This window comes from Drosophila santomea, chromosome 2R, assembly GCF_016746245.2.
Source record: "Drosophila santomea strain STO CAGO 1482 chromosome 2R, Prin_Dsan_1.1, whole genome shotgun sequence".
In the NCBI taxonomy this organism is placed as follows: domain Eukaryota; kingdom Metazoa; phylum Arthropoda; class Insecta; order Diptera; family Drosophilidae; genus Drosophila; species Drosophila santomea.
Genome location: NC_053017.2, coordinates 10,563,709 through 10,585,727, shown reverse-complemented (window position 1 = coordinate 10,585,727; position 22,019 = coordinate 10,563,709). Strand labels below are relative to the sequence as shown.

Genomic DNA, 22,019 nt, shown 5'->3' with positions numbered 1-22,019 from the left:
GTTGGTATATTTTTGGTATATGTTTCGATAGCTAAATGGTCGCACTTAAAGAAGAAGACTTATGAAACATCGAACTATCGAAGAACGATAGACCCCGATAGGTTCGAACAAGACAAAGAACAAAATGTTCTCTGCAAAAGCTGTGCTCGTTTAAAAACGCAAAAAGTCAGTGCATTTTGTGCATTGTCAGTGGTGCATAAGATTGTTCTATAAATAGCGAAAAATGAAAATAAACTGCAGGCGAAATAGGAAAAACACCTTGAGTTGAGTGCAACGTGCGAGTGTGTGTGCGTGAGAGCGAGAGTGCGCTCGTGTGCGTGTGTGTACACATGCATGTGGATAAACGAAAATAAAACAAGGGACCGCCCCCCGCCGAAGAATAGCCACCCCGCAAAGTTCATCACCCTGCCCAGAATCGGTGGCACTGCATCGCGCTAAATCGTCCACTTTCCATTATCCGCATCCACCGCCCCTCCCGCTCTCTTGGTCCTTCATCCACCTCCTGGGAAAACAACAACACCAACAACCACCAGCGCCCTTGCAACAACTGTTACAAAAGAGCAAGAGAGAAGACACCCCGCACACTCACACACAATCACAGAGACACACGCACACACACAAGCAGAGAGTGTCCTCGCCAGAAACTCGAATTCCCAACCAAACATCCCGAATCTGAGGCCCAAATCTCAAGCGCCAATCCGCCGGAATGGACTCGGACATCGAAATGGATATGGAATCGGACAACGACGGGGAGTACGACGACGACTACGACTACTACAACACAGGTGAGTGGAAACTACTGGTAGTACCTGATCTAGAGGGCCAATTCCCCCTGACAACAATCAGCCATCGATTTAACTGAGGCCAAATTAGGGGTACGAGTGTATCTGTGAGGAAGTACACACACACACATGTCGTTGGGCACTCGGTTTGGTTATTCACCTTTTTGGAAGGAGGCCCGCAAGACCAGGGAATTTGCATTCAGCACTTGACATTCGCCTTGGGTTCCACGTCCACGTCCACGTCCAAGCCCCACGCCCCCCATTCGATCTCCGCCCTTCCTCGCTGACCATGGAGCTTAAATTATGGAATTGAACTTGAAACCAACACACACGCACGTAGCTGCACGGCGAGAAAAAGTGTGGCTGTTTTGCGAATGACACTATGTCATATGGTCCGATTTAAGTTATTACATTTCCCAAAACAATTAAATACTCATAGAGATGATTTGATAATTGAATTCCTAGGAGCATTAGCTAAGCATTGTATGATATCAACTGCTATTAGTTATTGTTTTGGTATAAATTAACCCCTAAAAGGAAATCAAAACTTTACTTTAGATTTGATTTCTCTCAGTGCATGGGCAAGTACAATTGGTAGTTGCGAGTTGGGACTGATTGCGAGGCTTGTGTTTTGTGGCTGGCTTCATTATTACCCGCCACTCTGCACACGCTCTTCGTAGCTCCACAACCCACACATGCATACACACAACACACACACACACCATCTCAGGTGCGTGCTCAAGTACGCAGTTGCATTCTGTTGTGTGCGGCTGTTCCGTCAACTCGGTCTCCGCTTCTTGACCTGTCCCTTATGGTTCCGACCTGGCCAAGACGCCCCCTAACTCAACCTTCAATCGGATACCACATATCGGTAACATCGCAACGCCGAGCATTTCTATGGCAGCCTTGTCGTGCGGTTGTTTTCCTAAATTAGCCAATGTGACTAACAAAATGCAAACGTGATTACCAGCTACATGCACTGTAATCACTTTTGATCCGTAAATGTCGGATCAAAATAATCGCTAATAATGTCTCGTAGGTTTGAAAAGCCGTCATTCCCGATCTACGTAAATCTGCCATTACTTAACTTACAAAAATCCATAACCTCTGTAACTCTGGAACCAGTTTTGCACAATAAGGGATTAAATGTGCCCTTTTGTATGTAACTGCTACACTAACTCAAGGCTGGTTAGAAAGCCACCCTTGCTCTGTTATGCAGTATTCAAGTAAGCAAAGTCTGGTTTTGGTTTTAAATGCAATCAGATATCTTATGTTACCAAATGTTGATCATGAAAACTGTCCTATCCAAGCATATGGAAGTTATAGAATTTATTCATATTGTATTTCTATGTATTATTATTTCACTAATATCCTGCTCTTCTTCAGGCGAGGACTGCGATGTAGAGCGCCTGGATCCGAAGCGGGCCGACCCGGAGTACTTTGAGTACGAGTGCCTAACCGTCGAGGACATCGAGAAGCTGCTGAACGAGCGCGTGGAGAAGCTGAACACCATCCTGCAGATCACACCCTCGCTGGCCAAGGTGCTGCTGCTGGAGCACCAGTGGAACAATGTGGCCGTCGCGGAGAAATACCGCCAGGACGCCAATGCGCTGCTGGTGACGGCGCGAATCAAGCCGCCTTCGGTGGCAGTGACGGATACGGCATCGACGAGTGCAGCAGCGGCGGCGGCCAGTGCCCAACTGCTGCGACTGGGGAGCAGTGGGTACAAGACGACGGCAACGGCGGCGCCACAGTACCGCAGCCAAATGTGCCCCGTTTGTGCCAGCTCACAGCTGGGGGATAAGTTCTACAGCCTGGCGTGTGGGCACTCGTTTTGCAAGGACTGCTGGACCATATACTTCGAGACGCAGATCTTCCAGGGAATCTCCACGCAGATCGGCTGCATGGCCCAGATGTGCAATGTTAGAGTGCCCGAGGACTTGGTGCTGACGCTGGTTACACGACCCGTGATGCGGGACAAGTACCAGCAGTTCGCGTTCAAGGACTATGTAAAGTCACACCCGGAACTGCGCTTCTGTCCCGGGCCCAACTGCCAGATAATTGTGCAATCATCGGAGATCTCCGCCAAACGTGCCATTTGCAAGGCTTGCCACACGGGCTTCTGCTTCCGGTGCGGCATGGACTACCACGCGCCCACCGACTGCCAGGTGATCAAGAAGTGGCTGACCAAGTGCGCCGACGACAGCGAAACGGCCAATTACATCAGCGCCCACACCAAAGACTGCCCCAAGTGTCACATCTGCATCGAGAAGAACGGCGGCTGCAACCACATGCAGTGCTTCAACTGCAAGCACGACTTCTGCTGGATGTGCCTGGGCGATTGGAAAACGCACGGCTCGGAGTACTACGAGTGCTCCCGCTACAAGGACAACCCCAACATTGCCAACGAGTCGGTGCACGTGCAGGCGCGCGAGGCGCTGAAGAAGTACCTGCACTACTACGAGCGCTGGGAGAACCACTCCAAGTCCCTGAAACTCGAGCAGCAGACGATCGACCGGCTCCGCCAGCGTATCAACTCGAAGGTGATGAACGGCAGCGGCACCTGGATCGACTGGCAATATCTCTTCAACGCGGCGGCACTGCTGGCCAAGTGTCGATACACGCTGCAGTACACCTACCCGTACGCCTACTACATGGAGGCCGGTTCGCGAAAGAATCTCTTTGAGTACCAGCAGGTGAGTCGCAGCATGGCTATTCTACAATTGGTCACCCAATAATGTGATGATTCCTTGCAGGCACAACTGGAGGCCGAGATCGAGAACCTGTCGTGGAAAATAGAGCGCGCCGAGACAACGGACCTGGGTGATCTCGAGAATCAAATGGATATCGCTGAAAAGCGCCGCACCACGCTACTGAAAGACTTCTTCCCAGTGGACGCATAGGCAACCGTCGAGCTTCCAGGGCCACCAGAACGGACAGCCAGTCTTGTTTAGCACAACAACTCTTTGATTGACTGCTGACAAGTCGACGTGACGCGACAGTATAGAGACGCTTATTTAAATTAAATTATACACATATTTACATGTATCCATCTAGCAGTAGGCCCAACGACGTGTAGCTAATTTTTAAATTAAACTAATAATCAAGTGCATATAGACTAGAGAACGTAGCAAATAGCATAGTCGACTACTCGAAGTATAATAACTATAGTTGTGACATTCGAAATCACTCAAAATGATCGGTGTAACTGCAATACAACGCCTTGCGCAGAATGTTAACGATATACAGTAGCTATAGCTAAAGCCCTAGCGATAGCGATACCGGTAGCTATACCATAACTATAACATTAAATTTAAATCTAGCAACTGACTTAACTGACAAACCAGACGCATTTCAGTGGCCAAGTGTTCCAACAGTTTTCCAAAAACTAGCCCAAACGACCCGATGAAATGCAGAAACAGAAACAGCAACTGAAACTGAAACAATTCTAAATGTATAGCGCCGCAAGTCAAGCAATTATAGATCAAAGACCGCCTAAACAGATTGGCTCATCGGTTAGACCCTAAGTTATAAATCTTGTATTAGCCCCGCGTAAACAGCATCAAGTATTCGCAATCTGTATCTCGCCACTAATCGCAGCACATCAATCGAACGCAAAGGTCTTGATTGATAACGAAGCTAGATACTCCACGAACCCCTTCCCCGATCCCGTTCCTTTTGATTCTCACTCGATTCTCGATTAAAGTTGTAAGCTGAATCATAAATTATATTCTAGGATTACGCTATGTATGTATGCTTATGCGACTGAATTTGAATTAAATTTACACTAGATATACAAACTACACTATGCAACTGATTTCCTTTGATTGGACTGTGGGCTGTAAGCTTGTGACTTACTGTGGGCTTTGTGCTTAAAGCTGTGCGGAAGCTTATGCCAAGCTTCGACCGAGTGTTTTGAAGCTGAGCTTTCACTCAAGCTTGAGTGCTTGTTTGATATGCTTTTAAGTCGAGTTTATTTCCAATTTTCCGATTGTTATTTACTACTTTGGATATTACTTTTAGTGAATATAGCACTCAATATTCAAACTCATCCTGAATGATTTCGGATGTATTCAGATCGGATGTGCTTATTAAGTCTTCGTTGCTTTTGCTATCAGTTTGAATCCTTCTTTGTCTTGCCGCCCTTGGAACTCTTTCTGCTGCTCTTGCGGCTCTTCCGGCTCTTCGTGCTCTTCCGGCTCTTTCTGGTACTCCTCCTAGCAGTGAACATTAAAGATGGCTCCTCCTTCGCCATTTGGCTGGCCAGGGTGAACAGCCGGCACTCGGAGTGCTCCTTCAGCACACTGTTGGCGAACTTCTTGGCGCCCGATATCTTGGTCACCCGCACGTTGTTCATGTTGTCCACCTTCTTGGCGGGATAGACCTCCACTTCGCAGCAGTTCTTGATCAGCAGCAGGTCGCTGTTGTTGGTGATGGGATACCGGTAGTAGAGTTCATTTCCGCAGTCCAGGCAATTCTTTTTCATACGTCTCAGCTGGAATTTCATGGGGAAGCAGCGACCTACTATGGTGTTATTGTCCAGCACAATGGAATGTTTGTATGTGGGCTTGGGCAGGGGTCGCTTGGTCCACTGTCGAACGATGCTTATTAGTCAGGAATTATTATCCTTGAAGTTCCACTTACCTCATTCAGGTGCAAATAGGTTTTAAGCGGCCGGCACTGCGCCGAGCAGAGATTAGGGTGCAGATTCTGCTCCTGGGCCACGCACATGGTGCAGCATCGCAGCTTGTCCTTGTCGGATTCGAGGAGCGGACGTCCCTTGCTGCACTCCGCCCGGATGTTGATCTCCTGACGCACAGGTCCGTCCGGTTCAATGACCGCTTTAACCACATCCACCGGAAATTGAGCCTCGTCTGCTGCTGTAGGCGTTGATACCCTGTAGTCGATGCATGGTCCGCAGGTGGACTCGAAGCACTTCCTGCATGGACCGGGAACAAAATTTTGTTGTATCCAGCGCCTACAACTGGTCTCCGGAGCGGACATTTTAAAGGACAACGAATTTTTTAGCCGGAAAACGAGTAATTTTGAAATGACACAGAACAATATGGAAACTTGAAGCTACACTCAAAGCTCGTTTATTTAGCTTAACAAATAATTACATTTTAATTCTCCAGTGGTTTCGAATCAATGGGTTTCATTTCCATCTCATTGTTCTTGTTCTTTAAACTGTCTTTGGGTGACTGCTCATCATCGAAAATCTTAAGATCCTTTGCATGATACCATACTGCAATATTCAAGAAACCGCCCAAGAATATAAACACTGCAGCCGAAAGATTTAAGGCATATCTGAAAAGAAAATGGGATTACTAACAATTTTTATACTTAATAAAAAAAGTTGGCGCACCTTAAGGATTTCGTGTCATAGAGCCAACAATTTCCCTTGTTGGAGCAGGTCTTGCCCCACACCAAGCAGTAGTTGTCTATCAGCCAACCGAAGAAAACCGGACTGGGGATAAAGCCCAGCAGAGAAGCCACCATGGAGCCCAATCCCAGGGCGAAGGTCTTCTCCTCGGGGGGCATGCAGCGCAGGGCGATGAGCAGGTTCGTCGATTTACTAGATGCGCCCACGAGTTTCAGGAAGCACATTACGCCCAAAAAGATAAGGAACTCATTGAAGCAGTCGACTGGACAGGTGCCATCCACGGCGAATTGGGACTGAAAGTAAGGCATCTAATATAAACGGAATAACCAATGACTAGAGCCACCCACCTCCGGTTCAGGGCTCAAACGTGAAGAGCCCAGGCACTGGCACCCTGTGTAAATGGTCCTTCCCAGCGCATCCTTCGTCCTTTCCGTACATCCCGCATGGCAGGCGGAGATGAAGGTGATGTTGTCCGGACTGCAAACGGGAGCATAGTGCACGTAGTCGCAGTGGCAGGACGCACTGCAGCTGCTCCCGGCGGACAGGGTGGTCAGGCTGTTCAACCTGTCGCTACCCTCACATCCGATGGCAACATAGCACAGGATTCCGGCCACCGTCACAAAGTCCACGATGGCGTTCCAACAGGCCATTGCCCTGGCACTCGGTCTGTACTTGGAGATCACATATCCCGAGATGAGGACTCCGGCGGCAGAGAATCCCAGAGCCACTGTTCCCGTTGCCATCGTCGCCATGGCCGCTGACTGTCTATACTGCGTTTCTATGTACTTGGGTGTGAATATCCAGTAGGCCATGTAGCCGAAGAAGTAGAGTATGGATGCCATGGTGTTGTAGATGTACACCTTGTTCTTCGACAGTTTCCTGACTGTCTTCATCATGTCACCAAAGGATCGCTCTTTCAGTGGCAGTGACTGCTTCCGTTCAGTCTGCTTCAGTTGTAGGCGTCTCTGCTTCGAGCTGGGCAGCTCCTTGGGGAACATAAGCAGCAGGATGGCCGAGACCAAGGTCATTGCAGCCAGTACTAGCCAGCCCAGCCACCAGGCGCCCAACCAGCGGGGATCCTCCCGCCCAATCAGTGGCTCCAAAGTAGGCTCAATATATAGGCGCAGGCAGAGAGCAGCTAAAGAGTAGCCAATAGCTGGACCCAGCATCCTCAAGAAGGTGGACATGCCTGGTGAAGGTATAAATATTACAAATGCATATAGTACCGCGATATACTTACTCAGCATGGCGGGTGTCTTGGACTTGCTGGCATTGTCGTCCATGTAGGCTATGCCCAGGGTATAGAACAGAGCCTGCCCCACGCCCGCGATTAGTTGGGCCGCAAACAGGAAGACTTGGGGCACCCACTGACCCACCTCCTCCTGGACACATCCTCCTGCACTGGCTTGGCACAACTTCTTGTCCCGCTCCTGACTGGCCAACGTTTCGTTAACCTGGCCGAATTCTCGGGTTAACTTGAGGGCATCCTCGCCAGCTCCGTAAAGAAAATGCAGTGAGCTGGTAAGCAGGCAGAAGGCCACGATGGTAAGCAATCCTAAATGGGATACTATCATATGTATTGGGAATCAGGTGACACAGATCTCGACTCACCTATGCCCATCCAGCGAGGTCGATGCCCATGACCGGCATAATAGCCCAGGATTGCGGCCGTTAGCATGGTACTGATATCGTTTCCCACCGAGATAATACCGGAAACCTTTGTGGGTATCTTATAGCGCTTCTCCAAGGTCGTTATCGTCGCATTAAAGTAGGCAAAAGTCATTGTCATCACACAGCCAGCCAGTCCATATAGAATAACGTACATCTTCTCAGTGGCAAATCTGGAGAGAGAAGTTCTTTAGAATGAAGGTAGTTGATGGATACCTTAGGTGTTACTTTTGCATAGAAGGGCCCTTCAATATCCAGAAACCACAGTGAGTATCCTTACCACCATCTTCCACTTCCGTTTCATTTTCGGGAACAGATTTCTTGACATCATCCGATATTGCAAAGGGCTTTTCAATAAAGGGCAATGTTTCACTTGCCTCCAAGGTGTCCTTTCGCAGCTCCTCTGTCATGTCTCAACTTTCACCTCTGAGCAACTCGAACGAACTGGCTCGATCTTAATCAGATCGCGCCACAATATAGCCAACTGCATTTAATGGGCAAACAGCTTTAGATCTTATCAAGTCTGTCAGATTAGAGAGTGGGGATCAGACAAGCGACATTTATATACTATGTATGAAAATTAAACTTTTAGAAATTTAATTGACGGGGATTCCTTATCATTCTTTCGTATCTACTTCGGAAACGTTTAAATTCTGGCTCAATCTTTTCACCACTGGTGGGCCACGTACCCCACATTATGCACATTTAAATAAATAGATAAAAAGTATAGTTTATTTTTTATTGGTAACCACTTCTTTTGGCTTTTCCTTAAGCTCGATTTCTTCAATCTGCTTGGCCTGCACTGTTTTCTCCTCCTCATCAAAGACTTTCATGTCCTTCGCATGATACCAGACCCCAATGTTCCAGAAGCTGCCCAGGAAAATCAGAGAGGCGCACACGAGATTCATGGTGTATCTGAAGGAAGGATATCTTTAACTTGTTGTCCACTTATCCCTTAGGGATCTACTCACCTCAGAGACTTTGTGTCGTATATCCAGCAGTTACCCTTGGAGCCACAGGTCTTGCCCCAAACCAGGCAATAGCTGTCCAGCATCCAACCGAACACAATGGGACTGGGAATGAAGGTCAGCACGGCGTACACCATACTACTAAATCCCAAGGAGAAGGTTTTATCCATCGAGGGAACGCAACGCAGGGCTAAAAGCAGATTACTCGATCTCCCAGAGGCGCCCACGAACTTCAGGAAGCACATGACGGCCAGGAAGATGAGGAACTGTTTGTCGCAGTCCACCGGACAGGCTCCATCCATTGCGATCTGCGACTGGGACGCCAGGGATGTCACATTCGATATAGAAATCAGGCTGGAAAAGTTGCCCATGCACCGACATCCCGTGTAAATTGCCTTTCCCAGCTTATCCATGGCTTTTTCGGTGCATCCCGCGTGGCAAGCAGATATGAAGGTGATATTTTTGGGACTGCAAACCGGAGCATAGTACACATACTCGCAGTCACATGAGGCACTGCAGCTGTCACCGGTGGGCACGATGGACAGGGAGTTAGCCCGATCACTCTCGTCGCAGCCCACCAGTACGTAGCACAGCATTCCAGCCACCGTCAAGTAGTCCACCACGAAGTTCCAGGAAGCCATTGCCCGGGCACTGGGCTTATACTTGGAGATCACATATCCGGAGATTAAAATTCCGGCGGCAGAGAATCCCAGCGCCACGGTACCCGTGGCCATGGTGGAAGTGGATGCCGATTGTCTGTACTGGATCTCAATGTATTTCGGTGTGAATATCCAGTACGGCATGTAGCCAAAGAAGTACAGAATCGAGGCCATCATGTTGTAGACATACACCTTGTTCGAGGCCAGTCGCTTCAGGGAGTCCAGCATATCCTGAAAGGAGCGCTCCGCCAGCGGAATATCCCCCTCGCCATCTGCCTTCAGGCGCCTGGCCTTGGCACTTGGCATTTCCTTGGGGAACATGCCCACAAACACTGCTGAGATCATCAGGATGATGGTGAGCAGAATCCAACCCAGCCACCAAGCGCCCATCCAGCGCGGATCGCTTGTGGTGATCAGCGGCTTCTTGAATGGATCGATGTACAGCCGGAGGCACAAGGAAACCATGGAGAAGCCCATAGCAGGACCCAGCATACGCAGGAAGGAGCTCCAGCCTTTAAAAAGCATACAATGGAAGTGAGACTGAAGTAGGGATACCCATTTCAACCCATACTTAGCATAGCTGGGGTCTTGGAACTCGCGGAGTTGTCATCCATGTAGGAAAGTCCTGGCGCGTAGAAGAGGGAACAACCAATGCCACCTATAAACTGGGCAATGAAGAACAGCACTACTGGGGTGTAGTCCCCAGCTCCTTCTATACACTTGGAGTCCTTCTTATGGCACAGTGAGTCGTTCTTTTCGGTAATATTTAGAGTAGCATCAAAGGACTCGGGCACTCCGTATTCTTCCGTGAGTCGCAGAGCTTCTTCGCCGGGTCCGTAGAAGAAGTGAGGAGTCAACATGAGCAGGCAGAAGATGGCTATAATCAAAAGGCCTAAAGGAGTGCAAGGGATTGGCTAACTTAAGTTGATTTGGAGATTTGCGGAGTGTGTTACCCAATGCCACCCAGCGTGGGCGATGTCCTCGACTCGCGTAGTAACTCAAAAAGGCCGAGGAGAAAACCGTGCTAATATCATTACCCACCGTAATGAGACCCGATATCTTGGTGGGTATATTGAAGCGCTTCTCCATCGTGGTGATGGTTCCGGTGAAGTAAGTAAAGGCCATGGCCAGAAAGCAGCTAGCTATTCCGTACACAATCACGAACATATGAGCAGTGGCGAATCTACAGATCTAGTTGGTATTATAAAACACGCGAAAGAGCGCCGAATGATATACCTCTGCAAGGCGGGGCCCCTGAAAATGGAGAAGCCACATGTGGTATCCGCAGAATGCAGCCTCTTCTCCGCTTCAGATGCATCTATGCCGGCCTCCTTATCCTTCAGAAACCTGGAGGCTTCGATCACTTCGCTGGCCATGTTGGTCCTTCACTGTCGAACTACTATCAAAGACTGAATCCGCAACTCGGCGGCAAACTGCATACAATCAACATGCCTCTTGGGGGTAAACAAAATAAGCTTCGAGATAACAGACGGCGACCTTCGTGTTTGTAACTAAGTCCGTCTGAGTTTTATCTTACTAATCGGGATCTGGGCTTTAATTGTCAGCAATTACCATATGTGTACACACAGCTCTACCGTTGCAATACCGTTTATTATGGTACTGGACTCTACGTTGGAAATCACACATGGATATTGACAAATCGAGGCACCAAGACTCTCTCTTACCCAAACAGCACTTAGGAGTAATATTAACTTAGGACTAAATCTCTGTATTCTTCTCGTTGTTGGCCTCCTCCTCGTGCTGGACGATCTTCATCTCCACCTCCTTGACGTCCTCGTCGAAGATTTTCAGATCCTTCGCATAGTACCAGACCCCCAGATCGAAAACGGCTCCAATGGCAATAAAGACAGCTGCGGTGAAGTTTAGTGTGTATCTAAAATAAAGGAGTTTTACAGATGGATATTTAACAACTTTAACCCAGAAAACTCACCTCATGGAAAGTGGATCGTAGAGCCAGCAGTTTCCCTTGTTTGTACAGGTCTTGCCCCACACCAAACACACCCTATCAAAGACCCAGCCGAAGAATATGGGACTGGGAATGAAGGCCAGCATCGAGCACAGGGTCATTCCAAATCCCATGGCCGCCGTCTTGTCCTTTTCCGGCACACAGCGCACGGAGACCAGGAAGTTGGAGGCCCTGCCACTGGCGCCCACGAACTTCAGGCAGCACATCACGGCCAAAAAGGCCACGAATTGCGTCCAACAATTCACGGGACAGGCACCGGGCATCGCCTGGCCATTCGCCAGAGCCTCAAACTGGCTATGAACGGAGGTGTTCTGGCTCAGCTCATCGTTGATCAAATCGAAGCTGGTAAGGCGCTTAAATTGGGTCGTGGAATTGCCACTTTCATCGCTGGGAATGCAGGAGCAATCGTAGAAGATCTGCCAGAAGAATTGCCTGCTAGATTGGTCTACAATATTCGAGGTAAACTAGTCACTTACCTTTTTGCCTTCGGAGTTGACGAGCAACTTCTTGCAGCCAGCATGGCAGGCGGAGATGTAGGTCATGTTGTTCTCCCCGCAAACTGGGGAGTACCGGACGTAATCGCAGGAGCAGGCCGAGTTGCAGGTGGTGGTGTTGCCCGCCACGGAGCTGTCGTGAATATTCACGATCACGGAACTCTCATTTCCCGGACAGCCGATGAAGGCGTAGGCCAGGATGCCGGCCACCGTGAGGAAGCCCACGATCACGTTCCAGGCGGCCATATAGCGAGCCCTTGGCTTATAGCGGGAGATGATAAAGCCGGAGAGCAGCACTCCCACGGCGGAGAAGGCCAGGGCCACTGTGCCGGTGACCATGGATGAGGTGGCCGCCGACTGGCGATACTGCACCTCGATGTACTTGGGCGTGAATATCCAGTACGGCGTATAGCCCACCAGGTAGAAAATGCTCGAGAGTGTGTTGCACATGTAGGTCTTGTTGGTGATCAAACGGCGGAAGGTCTTCAGCATGTCCTGGAAGGAGGCCTTCGCCTCAGCCGGACTCTTCTGATCCAGCTCCGCAGTTAGGCGCTCCTTCTCCGTACTCTTCACCGACAGTCGCTCCTTTTCGCGGCGGCGATTCTCCTCCACTTTCCGGCGGGCCACTGCTCTGGGCAGTTCCTTGGGAAACATGGAGAGAAAGACGCCGGAGAAGGAGAGCAGGCCGCCCATCACCAGCCAGCCCAGCCACCAGGCGCCCAGCCAGCGGGGATCCTTGTTGTTGATCACCGGATGCATCTGCGGTGCGATGTACAGGCGCAGGCAGAAGGATGCCAGCGCATAGCCGATGGCAGGACCCAACATTCGCAGGAAGTACGACAGACCTTAAAGTATATGTAGGGTATATTGCTATCTTTAAAGACTCTTCTGCATTTAATTGCATATGTGATTGAAGCATGTTTATCTTCTTAGAGATTGCCGTATCTTTTAGGTTAAAAGTACACATCATTATTAGTTTGCCTAGCCGCTAATAAAATATTTTTCATAGTCTGTCAAAAGATTATTCCATTATCTGATGTTAAACATACAACTCTATTGAAGTAAGAAAGTCTTTACAAAATATATTTTATACTTCTACTTTCAAAGTGGTGATATGAAAAGTATCTACGTAGAAATAAAGTTTGAATTTCAAAATAAATCTAAATATTCCTTCGGTACCTCCTATCATGAGTCAGTGTCAATGATTCGGCACTTCCCCAGATTGTCGGGAAATCTTTAACTTATCTTTATAAACACTTAGAGGCCAAAACTATTTACATTAACCGCCTGTCATCGCATCTTTTGTACGTTTCCGTTCCGGTTGGTTAAAACTGCTTTAGCGCTACTCACTCAGCAAAGCCGGAGTCTTGGACTTCTTGGTATTATCGTCCATGTAGGACACTCCCAAGGTGTAGTAGAGGGATCCTCCAATGCCCGATATGAACTGCGCCACAAACAGCAGCAGTTGGGGCGCAAAGTTTCCCTCGCCGACCTCGCACTCCGCTCCACCTCCATTCAAGCGGCAGAGGGTCTTGGATCGCTGCTCCTCGATGGCCTCCATTGTGGCATTCTCATCGGGCACCCCGCCAAACTCCGAGGTCAGAGCCAGTGCATCCTCGCCGGGTCCGTAGAGGAAGTGCGGTGCGGTGGTCAGAATGCAGAAAAAGACGATGGTAAGAAGCCCTGCACATTTATAAAATGACAATTATACCTTAACTTCTGAGTAACACATATATCTCTCTATAGATCTTACCAAAACCAATCCATCTCGGCCGATGGCCCTTTCCCGCATAGTAGGCCAAGACCGCCGACACCAAGGTCTGACTTATGTCATTGCCCACCGAGATGATACCTGTATTCTTGGAAGGTATCTTGAAGCGCTTCTCTATTGTGGTGATCGTGCCATTGAAGTAGGCATATGTCATTGAGAAGATGCAGCCCACGATTCCGTAAAGTAGAACGTAAGCAGTTTGATTGGCAAATCTACAGGGTTACAAATAAATCAAGGATAATTTAATATTATTGCTATACGTTGTTTAAATTACTTTCACTTTTCAAGAGTATAGAAACTTGCCCTTTCTTTTGTACTGATTGACATTTTGATTGAACTCACCTCTGGTAAAAGGTTCCCTTGAATATCCAGAAGCCGCAGGTAACATTCTTCTCCAGCGGAGATTCTGCCAGCAGCTTGTTGATCTCCGCGGTCATGAGGCGATCCTGCTCGGATTTCTGTTTCTTCTTTTTGGATTTTCCCTTCTTCGTAGCGTTCTCTTCGCCGTCCAGGTTGATGCCCGCCTCCTGCTCCTTGTCGTAGGTCTTTCCATTGTCCAGTAGTCTGGACTCCACGTCGGAATCGTCTCGGGACTCCCGGCTCCCGTGGTCCATGTCCAGCCTCTCGGCTCCCAGGCTGCTGGGATTCTCGCCCTGCACCATGCTAGTTGCGGATCGACTCGGATTGCGATCACACTTGGCACATTGGTTTCTTCCGGTTTCGAGTGCCGAACTCACACACACTCACACACACACGCACACACACACTAGTACTGTAGCAGAGTCTCTCGAAATATATTGTATTATTAATTTTCGCCAGATCTTTCGCGGGCAATTAGCTGGCTTCGTGGGGGTATCCGGAGATCTAAGAGATCTAAGAGACAACCTGGCACGTGGATGGGAGCGGATCGAGTGGCATGATGTGGCACTGGAGCCGCTGATCTTAACTGTATCGACGGACAGCCAGAACCAGACAGACTCTCGAAAGATTTGCCCCAAAATAGCGACGTTCCGACAGTTTGTGGCAAATATTTTATCAAAATGTTATCTCGCTCCCGGCTTATCACTCCCCTCGGGCCATTAAGCTAATCTTGGTCGGCTTGCGATGCACGTTGATGTCCGCTCATGCTGCTTCTGTGGACGATGTGGACGCTGTGGATGCCTGCGAAATTTACAATTTGTTTGCAGGTTGAGTTCGGGTGGTAAAAATTATAAAATAGACAGCTTAAGTGTGTGATAAGGCGGCTCCAGACGGAAGATGTGCAGCGGATGGCGGATGGCGCCAGTGATTCGCTGGGTTTGCACATTGATGAGCACGTAAATCTGAGCAGAGTCGTTGCCTGAGACTTTCAAGGAACTGCGAGCCATATACCCCCTGGTTAAACACTAGATCTGCGTGCTCATTGTTTTGGTTTCGGCTTAGAGATGGGGATCAATGTGATGTACTTAGTGACTATTGCTATCTTTTGCCGAGCGCCAAATTAGTTTAGTCAGAGAGCTGGAGCAGAGAGCGAATTCGTTTATTATTGTCAGTCAGTCGGTCGGTCGGTGCCGAATGGCGTTTTCTTCACACCCCCGCCGAATCTGTCGCGATCCCCCAACTTGTGCTCTATTATTTAATGTGTACCCCCGTGTCAGTGGTGTGTATGGGTGTGTGTGTGTGTGTGGAGCTTATGTGTCGCCACAATTCACTTAGCATATTTAAATTTATGCGCAGCTTATCACTTGAACTTTATCTTGATTGCGCTGTTCTTGGAACGCATTTGAATAGCTTTTCCACAACTTTGTCCACAACTTCGCCCCTTGAACTTTATTCGCTTTGAACTATTCTGAAGAACACACAGTTTGGGCTAATTTTTGTAATTTATTTGCCCTTGCATAACTTACGAGTGGGTACTATTAATTTGATTTGTTTTGTTTCGATCGCGCCTCTCGATTTTCCCAAGACACGGTCTGCCTGCAAGACGATCTCAATTCGGACAAGACCGTAAACGAACTAAACTAAACTAATCTAAACGCAGCGTGTTGTGGTTGCTCCGCGAAATGCTCGCTCATCTCAGGAAGATTTTCCCCTATGTATTCCATTTGTCGAGCCCACTCAGAAAGCTTGGCTTTAGCTCCGACTTGGATTCGGATTTGGATTCGGGTTCGGAATGGGGTTCTTGAGCTTCGCATTTGGACTGTGTCACTGACATCAATTCACCGTCGAAATAGTTGCCATCCATACATCCATATGTATCCGAATGTTTTTGTGTAGCTACCGTCAAAGCAAAATATTCACTCTCCTAAATTGGCCACTCGTACTCGCATTCGAATCGGCGGCTGAATGACAGTGAATGAAAGTGAAACCGTTGAGTAATTATGGGCATTTGCAAAGGGCATTCGTTACATATTCAGATAATTTTCGGTGCTGCGTAGTGGGCGGAAAGTAATCAATAGAGCGACAGAAAAAATTACATTTTTCCCCACATTTTGGCTTCCCATTTAAACACTGCCAAGAAATCAACTAAAACTGAGCAGCATGCTTTCCATGAAGCATTTCCACGAGGAAGCAAATCGACAGCGCCAGCTAAACAGTTGCCAATTTGTGGTATTACATTATATATAGATATCTGAGGCCTGCGGTTGCCAGCGGCATCAATCCATCCCCCAAGACATGAAGATGTATCGGGTTTCCGAGAAAGCTCCCACTTATTTTTTAGATCGTAAACGATAAGCAATAAGCAGCTATAAGCTGCACTATGCCAATGTTTTGCCCAACATCATTAAATTGAACTCAAAGTGCAATTACGGCGACCACATATGTGGAAAGCGATGGTAGCTTAAAAATAATCCCAAGACATCACTTCCGGAAAAACATAACCTACATGTACTCGTACTATACATATCCTGAAAGGGAACGGAACATCATATGTTTCGCGAGGGCAATAAAAATCAAAGGCATAATTTCATGATATCAATTGAGCGGCAATAAAACGCCAGCCCAAGCATGTTTATTATTATTATTTTTGTATTATTATTTTCCATTTTTCCCAGCACCAGCTGCCTTCTCGCTTGCTTTTCCGCTCTATTTTTTAGCTGCGTGTGTATGCAAAAAGGAAAGCAGGGAAAGCGGAAAACGGCAGAAGCAAATGTGACCGCGGCTCTTATGGGGGATTTCCATATACCACAAGGGCTCAGCATAAATAACAACAAATGAGCCAATGCGCGAGAGAGGGAGGCAGATATTACAGACCGCACAATGCAGCATCTTTATCTTTGTTGTTGCGGCCCGCCCATAAGTATGCTATATATGCGGCCGAGTTCGAGCTGCTTTCTTTATGCCGTCGGCACGCGTTCCGTTTGCGATTTTATTTCCGGCCAAAACGTATGCAAATATGTACTGCCCCCTCCCACTTGCAACCACGCCCTCCTTTCTTATCGCTGGGCCACACATAAACAAGCGGAAGTTGAAGCCGCTCGCGTTGACAATAAATAATAATTTTTTGTTTCGCCAAGTGAATCGTCATGAATTATAAACGCCAATGCGAAACTTGCTTATCGCCAGGATATGGAAAGTGGGCTGCTCCAACTCAGCCACTCGGTTCGGGAATCTCCAGTCTCAAGTCTACTGAAAGATGAATGCTGAGACGGCTTAGCGACGCCGCGGCAAACACAGCGAATGCGAGTTCGAATACATTCCCATGCGGAGTTTCCGCTTCCGGTGGCAAAACGCGAAGCGGTGGGGAGGGGAGGGGAGGGGAAGAGAGCGACGTGCCAACTAAACCGCTTAAGCACTCAATTTGCGCGTGAAAAGGAACTTGACACCCACACGGTCGTGTGTGTGTGTCTGTCTGTGTGTGGGCAACCGCATAGGCCCAACTTCACCCCCTCCCCGCCAACCCGTCAACCGCGGCACATGTCAGCACTTTGTTGTGATTTCCGTTTCCGCTGCCGCCTCATCCTCGGCATCCTCGCCACCCCCCCCATCCATCCATGTGTTTACCCCTTCGCCGCATGTGTGAGTGTGTGTTTATTGATATTGTTGTCTTCCTTGCATTCGCATTTAACGGCAGTTAGCATACGTTTCAGTTGCGATTGAATTATCCTTGAACTTGCAAGGGGTAGCAAGGACTTTGCTTGCCGTATGCTTCAAATATATAAAAGAAAATAATAATCAAAAGTTAACTTTGCATTTATCACAGTTTATTTAAGATTCTTGATTTGAACTACAAACTCTTCGAATACTTGTCTTTATCATTTGTTTCTTATTTTTTCTGAGCATTACAGGGTGTTACTGGATCATTGCCAAACTCGTTTTAGTGTGCTCCTTGTAACCCTTGATAAGCGTAAATGTATTTATTTGTGACTTGCCGTCTGACGCCGCACCCCCTGTAGCATCCACACCCCTTTGCCGTTCGTCAAGGTTGCGTGTGTGTCAAATTAGGGTTAAATGCTTCCCCCTCCAACCGCCCAGCCACCCAGCCACCCATCTCTTCCCCTGTCTTCTTAGCTAATTTGTTGTTTCTTGCTTGGATTTTTATGCGTCGCTTTTGTTGCGGAATGCTTTCCCGGCAGCTTAGGAGTTTTTGAATGGAGTACGGCCCAGTGCTCTTGGCCTTAAGTAGGTCTTAAGTCTTCATTTGTCTACTCCGGCCGGCGAAATTATGCTACTCCTGCGAAGTAAGCGCTTAATATGCCGACCGCATGGAAAACCCACAATTTTCCAGTCCAATTTTTGCTGTCAATTTAAGTTGTAATTAACAGACCGACGGCTGCTCCCGCTCCACTCGCTCCTCCACCTGCTCACCAAATAGTGGCCGAAAAACCCAAAAAAAAAAAAAGAAGAGAAAAGAATATTGGGAGTCGTGGGTGAAAATTGGCATATGGCATGCAGCTCACGTGCACTCATTACGCATTTGATAAATTTACCATAAGCCGCCGGGTGAGGGGCACACCTTGAGCGGGCAATTTTTGGGAAAAATGAAAGAAATGGAAACCCCTCGGCAAATGTCAAAATAGACAATGCACAGATTACCTGAATTACCCGGGTGCTGCAAACTCATACACTCTCGGCACATAATTAATCAAAAAATGGAAGCTCAAGCTGTCCGCTTTTGGGGCAGCCGAGAAACTCCGCCGGATTTGGGTCATTAAAAGCGACCCGGCCACTGGGCGTGCATAATGAGCTGGAGCTCTTGGAGCTGCCAAAAGGATTAAGGTCCTAAAGCTGGCCCGCATTTTTAGTGCTGGGCTGCCACTTCCATTGTTTTCCGTCTGCTCAACCATTCACATTTTTACATTTTTAATTCCTTTGCTTTTTATATTTTGATTCCTTTTGGCCCGTTTGTTGATGCATCTTATGCCACTTCGGCGAAAGCCGCTCTGGAAAATGAGCTTAGGAATGGAAAACAAACCGCTGTCTAACTACCACTACCACTACCACTCCCTCGCCAATTTCCCCTTTTTCATTGTGTGTATGCGCTTTGTTATATCATATCTATCGCTTTTCCGATTTTAATTCCTCTCTTTTTTTTCTGCTCGCGTTTACGCAATTAGAGTCCTTTTCCCTCCTTTTTCGGGATACCAAGCTTAACCGGGCACGGTATTTTCTTTTCTACGCTTTTTTTTTTGTTTTTTTTTTTTTGAGCCCAGAACCGTGACCACTTAAGTATGCTAAGCTCGCAGCTTAATCTTGCTCTGGGTTTTGACCTCTTTCGATCACGTTTTGTCTTCGGTTTTAATTGTGTTTCATGCCGTTTTTGTCTCAAACATTTTCTTAACATAAGCCAGGAAGAACGTTTTGAAAGTAAGCTTGGCTGCCATTGATAAATTTCGGGCAATATGCTGTAATAAGCAGAAAAAAAAGCAATTTCAGAAACTTAATTTTTCAGCGATTATGTTTGTAAATATTTTCCGAGCCACCCCAAGCCGGGAATAGCCTCACCAGATTCTGTGTCCAATGAGACAGGCAAACCGAAAGACAAGCAAAGTCTCTTTATCATCGACAAACATCCTGTTTTACCCACCCCTCCTCGCTGGTCTCAAATATGAATTTATTTTCCATACTTTTCATCTCATTTCGCTTTGTGTTGTTTTTGCCTCCTCAGATGCTTTTTTGTACTCTAAGTCCTTGTAAAGTGACCCTTTTAATTTTCCTGCGCTGGGTATTGTTGCCACTTAATGTATCTGTATCTGTAGCTGTATCAGTATCAGTATCTGTATCTGAATCCCCCAACCAGCATTTTTCTGGCATTTCATATCGTTAATATATTCATGCGCCAAGTTTTTTGCGGTTTGACACGCTTGTTCTGTTCCGATTCCCAGATTTCATCAGATTCGGTTTGTTTTTTTCTTTGATGATGAGGGAGAGTTTCTGCACGATTGAATGTATTATGTAATATTCCTGTCGTTAAAAATGTTCAATATGCATTTAACTTTTTAATTGCATTTATTTGTGCATTAACGGAGCTTTCAGAAGTTTATTTTTAATTTCATTAGAAATATGATTGCAACCTATCGCAATTGCCCTCGAGGTCCTGTCGAAACTTTATTTCTAATCAATGGACTGCGCCAAATACATAATTCAACTATTGAGCACTCTAACTAAATTAGTTGGAAAATTAGACTCTCCTTTGGAATTCTCTGCGCTCCACGAAAAGGACATGCAGATGCTCTCGCATACCAATGACGGCTCTCCACTTGGAGACAGAATCCCGAAATGGCTTCCGGTTGAGGGAGTCGAATGCCACAAGGATATCACTGGGGGCATTAAACGTTTTCTAATTAAGTGCGCCGTGGCTTGCTCGCTGTCCTGTGATTTTATTATTGTCCTGGGCCAGGATAACGAGTGCTTCTTGGCGAGGACCAGCGATGCGTTTCCTTTTCGAACTGTAATGCCCCGAGAAAAAAGGGTTAAAAATTGGAAATAGAAATGCCGCGGTGTCAGTTGCACGGTCTTATTGGATTAGAAGGAAACTGGCGCGGTTCTGCTTGAATGTACGGACATTGGACATTTGGTTTCAGAAACCAAATACATTTAAGGACGGGATTTTACACAACTTGGGATTCATTCCCATCCCTTAGAGCCCTGTGTTTCATTAAAGAAATCACGGGGCGAACAAAAATATTTGAAAGACGCGATTATCGGTGTCCTTTTTTTCCCAAGAAGAAATCGTATTTTCTTTCTGCTTTTTCCAAAGTTATTGAAAATTCCGTTTTGTGTTTGTTTAATTACCAACTTTTTTCCATTGACAAATGCATTTTAATTCTTCGCCGCTTCTTTTTATATTTGCTTCTGTCTTTTAATCTGCCTATTTAATTTTGAGTAAGTTTTTCTTTGATGTTCGAAACTTTTTTTTTCCATTTCCATGCAGGGCTTTTTTCTTAGTATTTACCTGGCCATCTTAAGCTTATTTTCTGTTTAATTAGCGTTTCTCAGGTGAATGCTTCCAATACTTGGATGATAAAACACATAATTCTCGAGAAAATTTTTATATAAAAAGAATTATTCTTCCAAAAATAGCTACCGCCATCTAAAGTATGCTAACTTAATACGCTAGCTCACTCCTTCTCCTTGATGGCCACCATCTAATTTCAATTAAAATCAAATGCAACCAGCTGTGAAATAAACAAGAAATCACTTAATGCCAACAATTACGTAAGCAATTACGTCTCCCGCCGCATTTCTAGTGTCCTGCGAAAGGAGTCACCGCAAAACTTTAGCCGGCAAATGGGGCACACGAAATCGAAGTCGATTACGTTGGCAGAATACAAAAACAAACCCAGCCAGTTGACTACTTAACTGGCCAAAAGTCGGACAAGTTTTTGGGAGTCCTTACTGCTCAGAGCCCTCAGCCTTTTGCTTATGAGAACAACAAAGATTTTGACAATTTGTTGACTTGTTTGGCACTTGATACTTGATACGCTTACGGGCTATTCGACGGAGGGAAACTGATAAGCTACTTGAATGCTGCAGATTTCATCCCGAATGCTGCTTAAAATATTTATAAAAATATGAAAAAGCTGCCATAAAAGAAGCATAAAAGAAGCGTCCTGTCCCGGCAGACTAAGCTGATATTGTCAAGCCCAACTAGGCGTATGCGTGATGTGTGTGCTGTGTGGTGGATGGTGTGTGTTTGCTCTCAACTATAAGTCGAGCACTTACTTACCCCAACTTGTGACTTATTTTTTATGTGTGCCCCGGCCGATAAAGTCAACACAATGATAAATCGTCGCAAGGGTCAGGCTAGCGAATTGCATGTGTGTGTATAATCGAATTTTTATTGATACAAGCAGCTTAGGTTGAAAGGATGTGGCCCCTGGACAA

The 22,019-nt window shown here is 47.0% G+C and overlaps 5 protein-coding genes across 7 annotated transcripts; 1 reads left to right on the top strand and 4 right to left on the bottom strand.

Moving 5' to 3' along the window:
- Nucleotides 1–84: 84 nt before the first annotated feature.
- LOC120445005 (potential E3 ubiquitin-protein ligase ariadne-2) lies at nt 85–4,585 on the top strand. The gene is made up of 3 exons (XM_039625054.2): nt 85–785; nt 2,169–3,478; nt 3,539–4,585. Exons 1-3 carry the CDS (start codon nt 707–709, stop codon nt 3,683–3,685), a joined length of 1,536 nt encoding a protein of 511 aa, XP_039480988.1. The 5' UTR covers nt 85–706; the 3' UTR covers nt 3,686–4,585.
- A 154-nt stretch (nt 4,586–4,739) lies between these two features.
- Nucleotides 4,740–5,865, bottom strand: LOC120445006. Its single transcript, XM_039625055.1, has 2 exons — nt 5,427–5,865; nt 4,740–5,373 (listed from the first exon to the last, which is right to left on the bottom strand). The coding sequence occupies exons 1-2, from the start codon at nt 5,784–5,786 to the stop codon at nt 4,897–4,899; spliced, it is 837 nt and encodes a 278-aa protein (XP_039480989.1). The 5' UTR covers nt 5,787–5,865; the 3' UTR covers nt 4,740–4,896.
- LOC120445004 (solute carrier organic anion transporter family member 74D) lies at nt 5,851–8,284 on the bottom strand. 3 transcript variants are annotated; one of them, XM_039625051.2, is made up of 6 exons: nt 8,062–8,284; nt 7,777–8,006; nt 7,406–7,720; nt 6,513–7,354; nt 6,148–6,458; nt 5,851–6,089 (listed from the first exon to the last, which is right to left on the bottom strand). In XM_039625051.2, exons 1-6 carry the CDS (start codon nt 8,241–8,243, stop codon nt 5,906–5,908), a joined length of 2,064 nt encoding a protein of 687 aa, XP_039480985.1. In that variant the 5' UTR covers nt 8,244–8,284; the 3' UTR covers nt 5,851–5,905. The 3 variants fall into 3 exon arrangements, with proteins under 3 accessions (XP_039480985.1, XP_039480987.1, XP_039480986.1); XM_039625053.1 differs by having other exon boundaries at nt 8,211–8,278; XM_039625052.1 differs by having other exon boundaries at nt 8,114–8,240.
- A 274-nt stretch (nt 8,285–8,558) lies between these two features.
- LOC120445685 (solute carrier organic anion transporter family member 74D) lies at nt 8,559–10,881 on the bottom strand. The gene is made up of 5 exons (XM_039626241.2): nt 10,697–10,881; nt 10,414–10,643; nt 10,032–10,352; nt 8,805–9,972; nt 8,559–8,748 (listed from the first exon to the last, which is right to left on the bottom strand). The coding sequence occupies exons 1-5, from the start codon at nt 10,834–10,836 to the stop codon at nt 8,565–8,567; spliced, it is 2,043 nt and encodes a 680-aa protein (XP_039482175.1). The 5' UTR covers nt 10,837–10,881; the 3' UTR covers nt 8,559–8,564.
- Nucleotides 10,882–11,032: 151 nt separating this feature from the next.
- LOC120445684 (solute carrier organic anion transporter family member 74D) lies at nt 11,033–15,682 on the bottom strand. Its single transcript, XM_039626240.2, has 7 exons — nt 15,599–15,682; nt 14,055–14,873; nt 13,695–13,924; nt 13,292–13,624; nt 11,924–12,786; nt 11,412–11,863; nt 11,033–11,354 (listed from the first exon to the last, which is right to left on the bottom strand). Exons 2-7 carry the CDS (start codon nt 14,372–14,374, stop codon nt 11,180–11,182), a joined length of 2,373 nt encoding a protein of 790 aa, XP_039482174.1. The 5' UTR covers nt 14,375–14,873; nt 15,599–15,682; the 3' UTR covers nt 11,033–11,179.
- Between the last annotated feature and the right edge of the window lie 6,337 nt (nt 15,683–22,019).

Coding starts and splice junctions, on each gene's coding strand:
- LOC120445005 (XM_039625054.2), top strand. CDS start 707: ATGGACTCGGACATCGAAATGGATATGGAATCGGACAACGACGGGGAG. Junction 786..2,168: donor CTACGACTACTACAACACAG/GTGAGTGGAAAC, acceptor GCTCTTCTTCAG/GCGAGGACTGCGATGTAGAG. Junction 3,479..3,538: donor ATCTCTTTGAGTACCAGCAG/GTGAGTCGCAGC, acceptor GATTCCTTGCAG/GCACAACTGGAGGCCGAGAT.
- LOC120445006 (XM_039625055.1), bottom strand. CDS start 5,786: ATGTCCGCTCCGGAGACCAGTTGTAGGCGCTGGATACAACAAAATTTT. Junction 5,374..5,426: donor CCTATTTGCACCTGAATGAG/GTAAGTGGAACT, acceptor ATCGTTCGACAG/TGGACCAAGCGACCCCTGCC.
- LOC120445004 (XM_039625051.2), bottom strand. CDS start 8,243: ATGACAGAGGAGCTGCGAAAGGACACCTTGGAGGCAAGTGAAACATTG. Junction 8,007..8,061: donor AAGGGCCCTTCTATGCAAAA/GTAACACCTAAG, acceptor TTCTCTCTCCAG/ATTTGCCACTGAGAAGATGT. Junction 7,721..7,776: donor ACCTCGCTGGATGGGCATAG/GTGAGTCGAGAT, acceptor TATCCCATTTAG/GATTGCTTACCATCGTGGCC.
- LOC120445685 (XM_039626241.2), bottom strand. CDS start 10,836: ATGGCCAGCGAAGTGATCGAAGCCTCCAGGTTTCTGAAGGATAAGGAG. Junction 10,353..10,413: donor CCCACGCTGGGTGGCATTGG/GTAACACACTCC, acceptor GCACTCCTTTAG/GCCTTTTGATTATAGCCATC. Junction 8,749..8,804: donor TACGACACAAAGTCTCTGAG/GTGAGTAGATCC, acceptor TCCTTCCTTCAG/ATACACCATGAATCTCGTGT.
- LOC120445684 (XM_039626240.2), bottom strand. CDS start 14,374: ATGGTGCAGGGCGAGAATCCCAGCAGCCTGGGAGCCGAGAGGCTGGAC. Junction 12,787..13,291: donor CAAGACTCCGGCTTTGCTGA/GTGAGTAGCGCT, acceptor ATATACTTTAAG/GTCTGTCGTACTTCCTGCGA. Junction 11,864..11,923: donor TCAACTCCGAAGGCAAAAAG/GTAAGTGACTAG, acceptor TTCTTCTGGCAG/ATCTTCTACGATTGCTCCTG.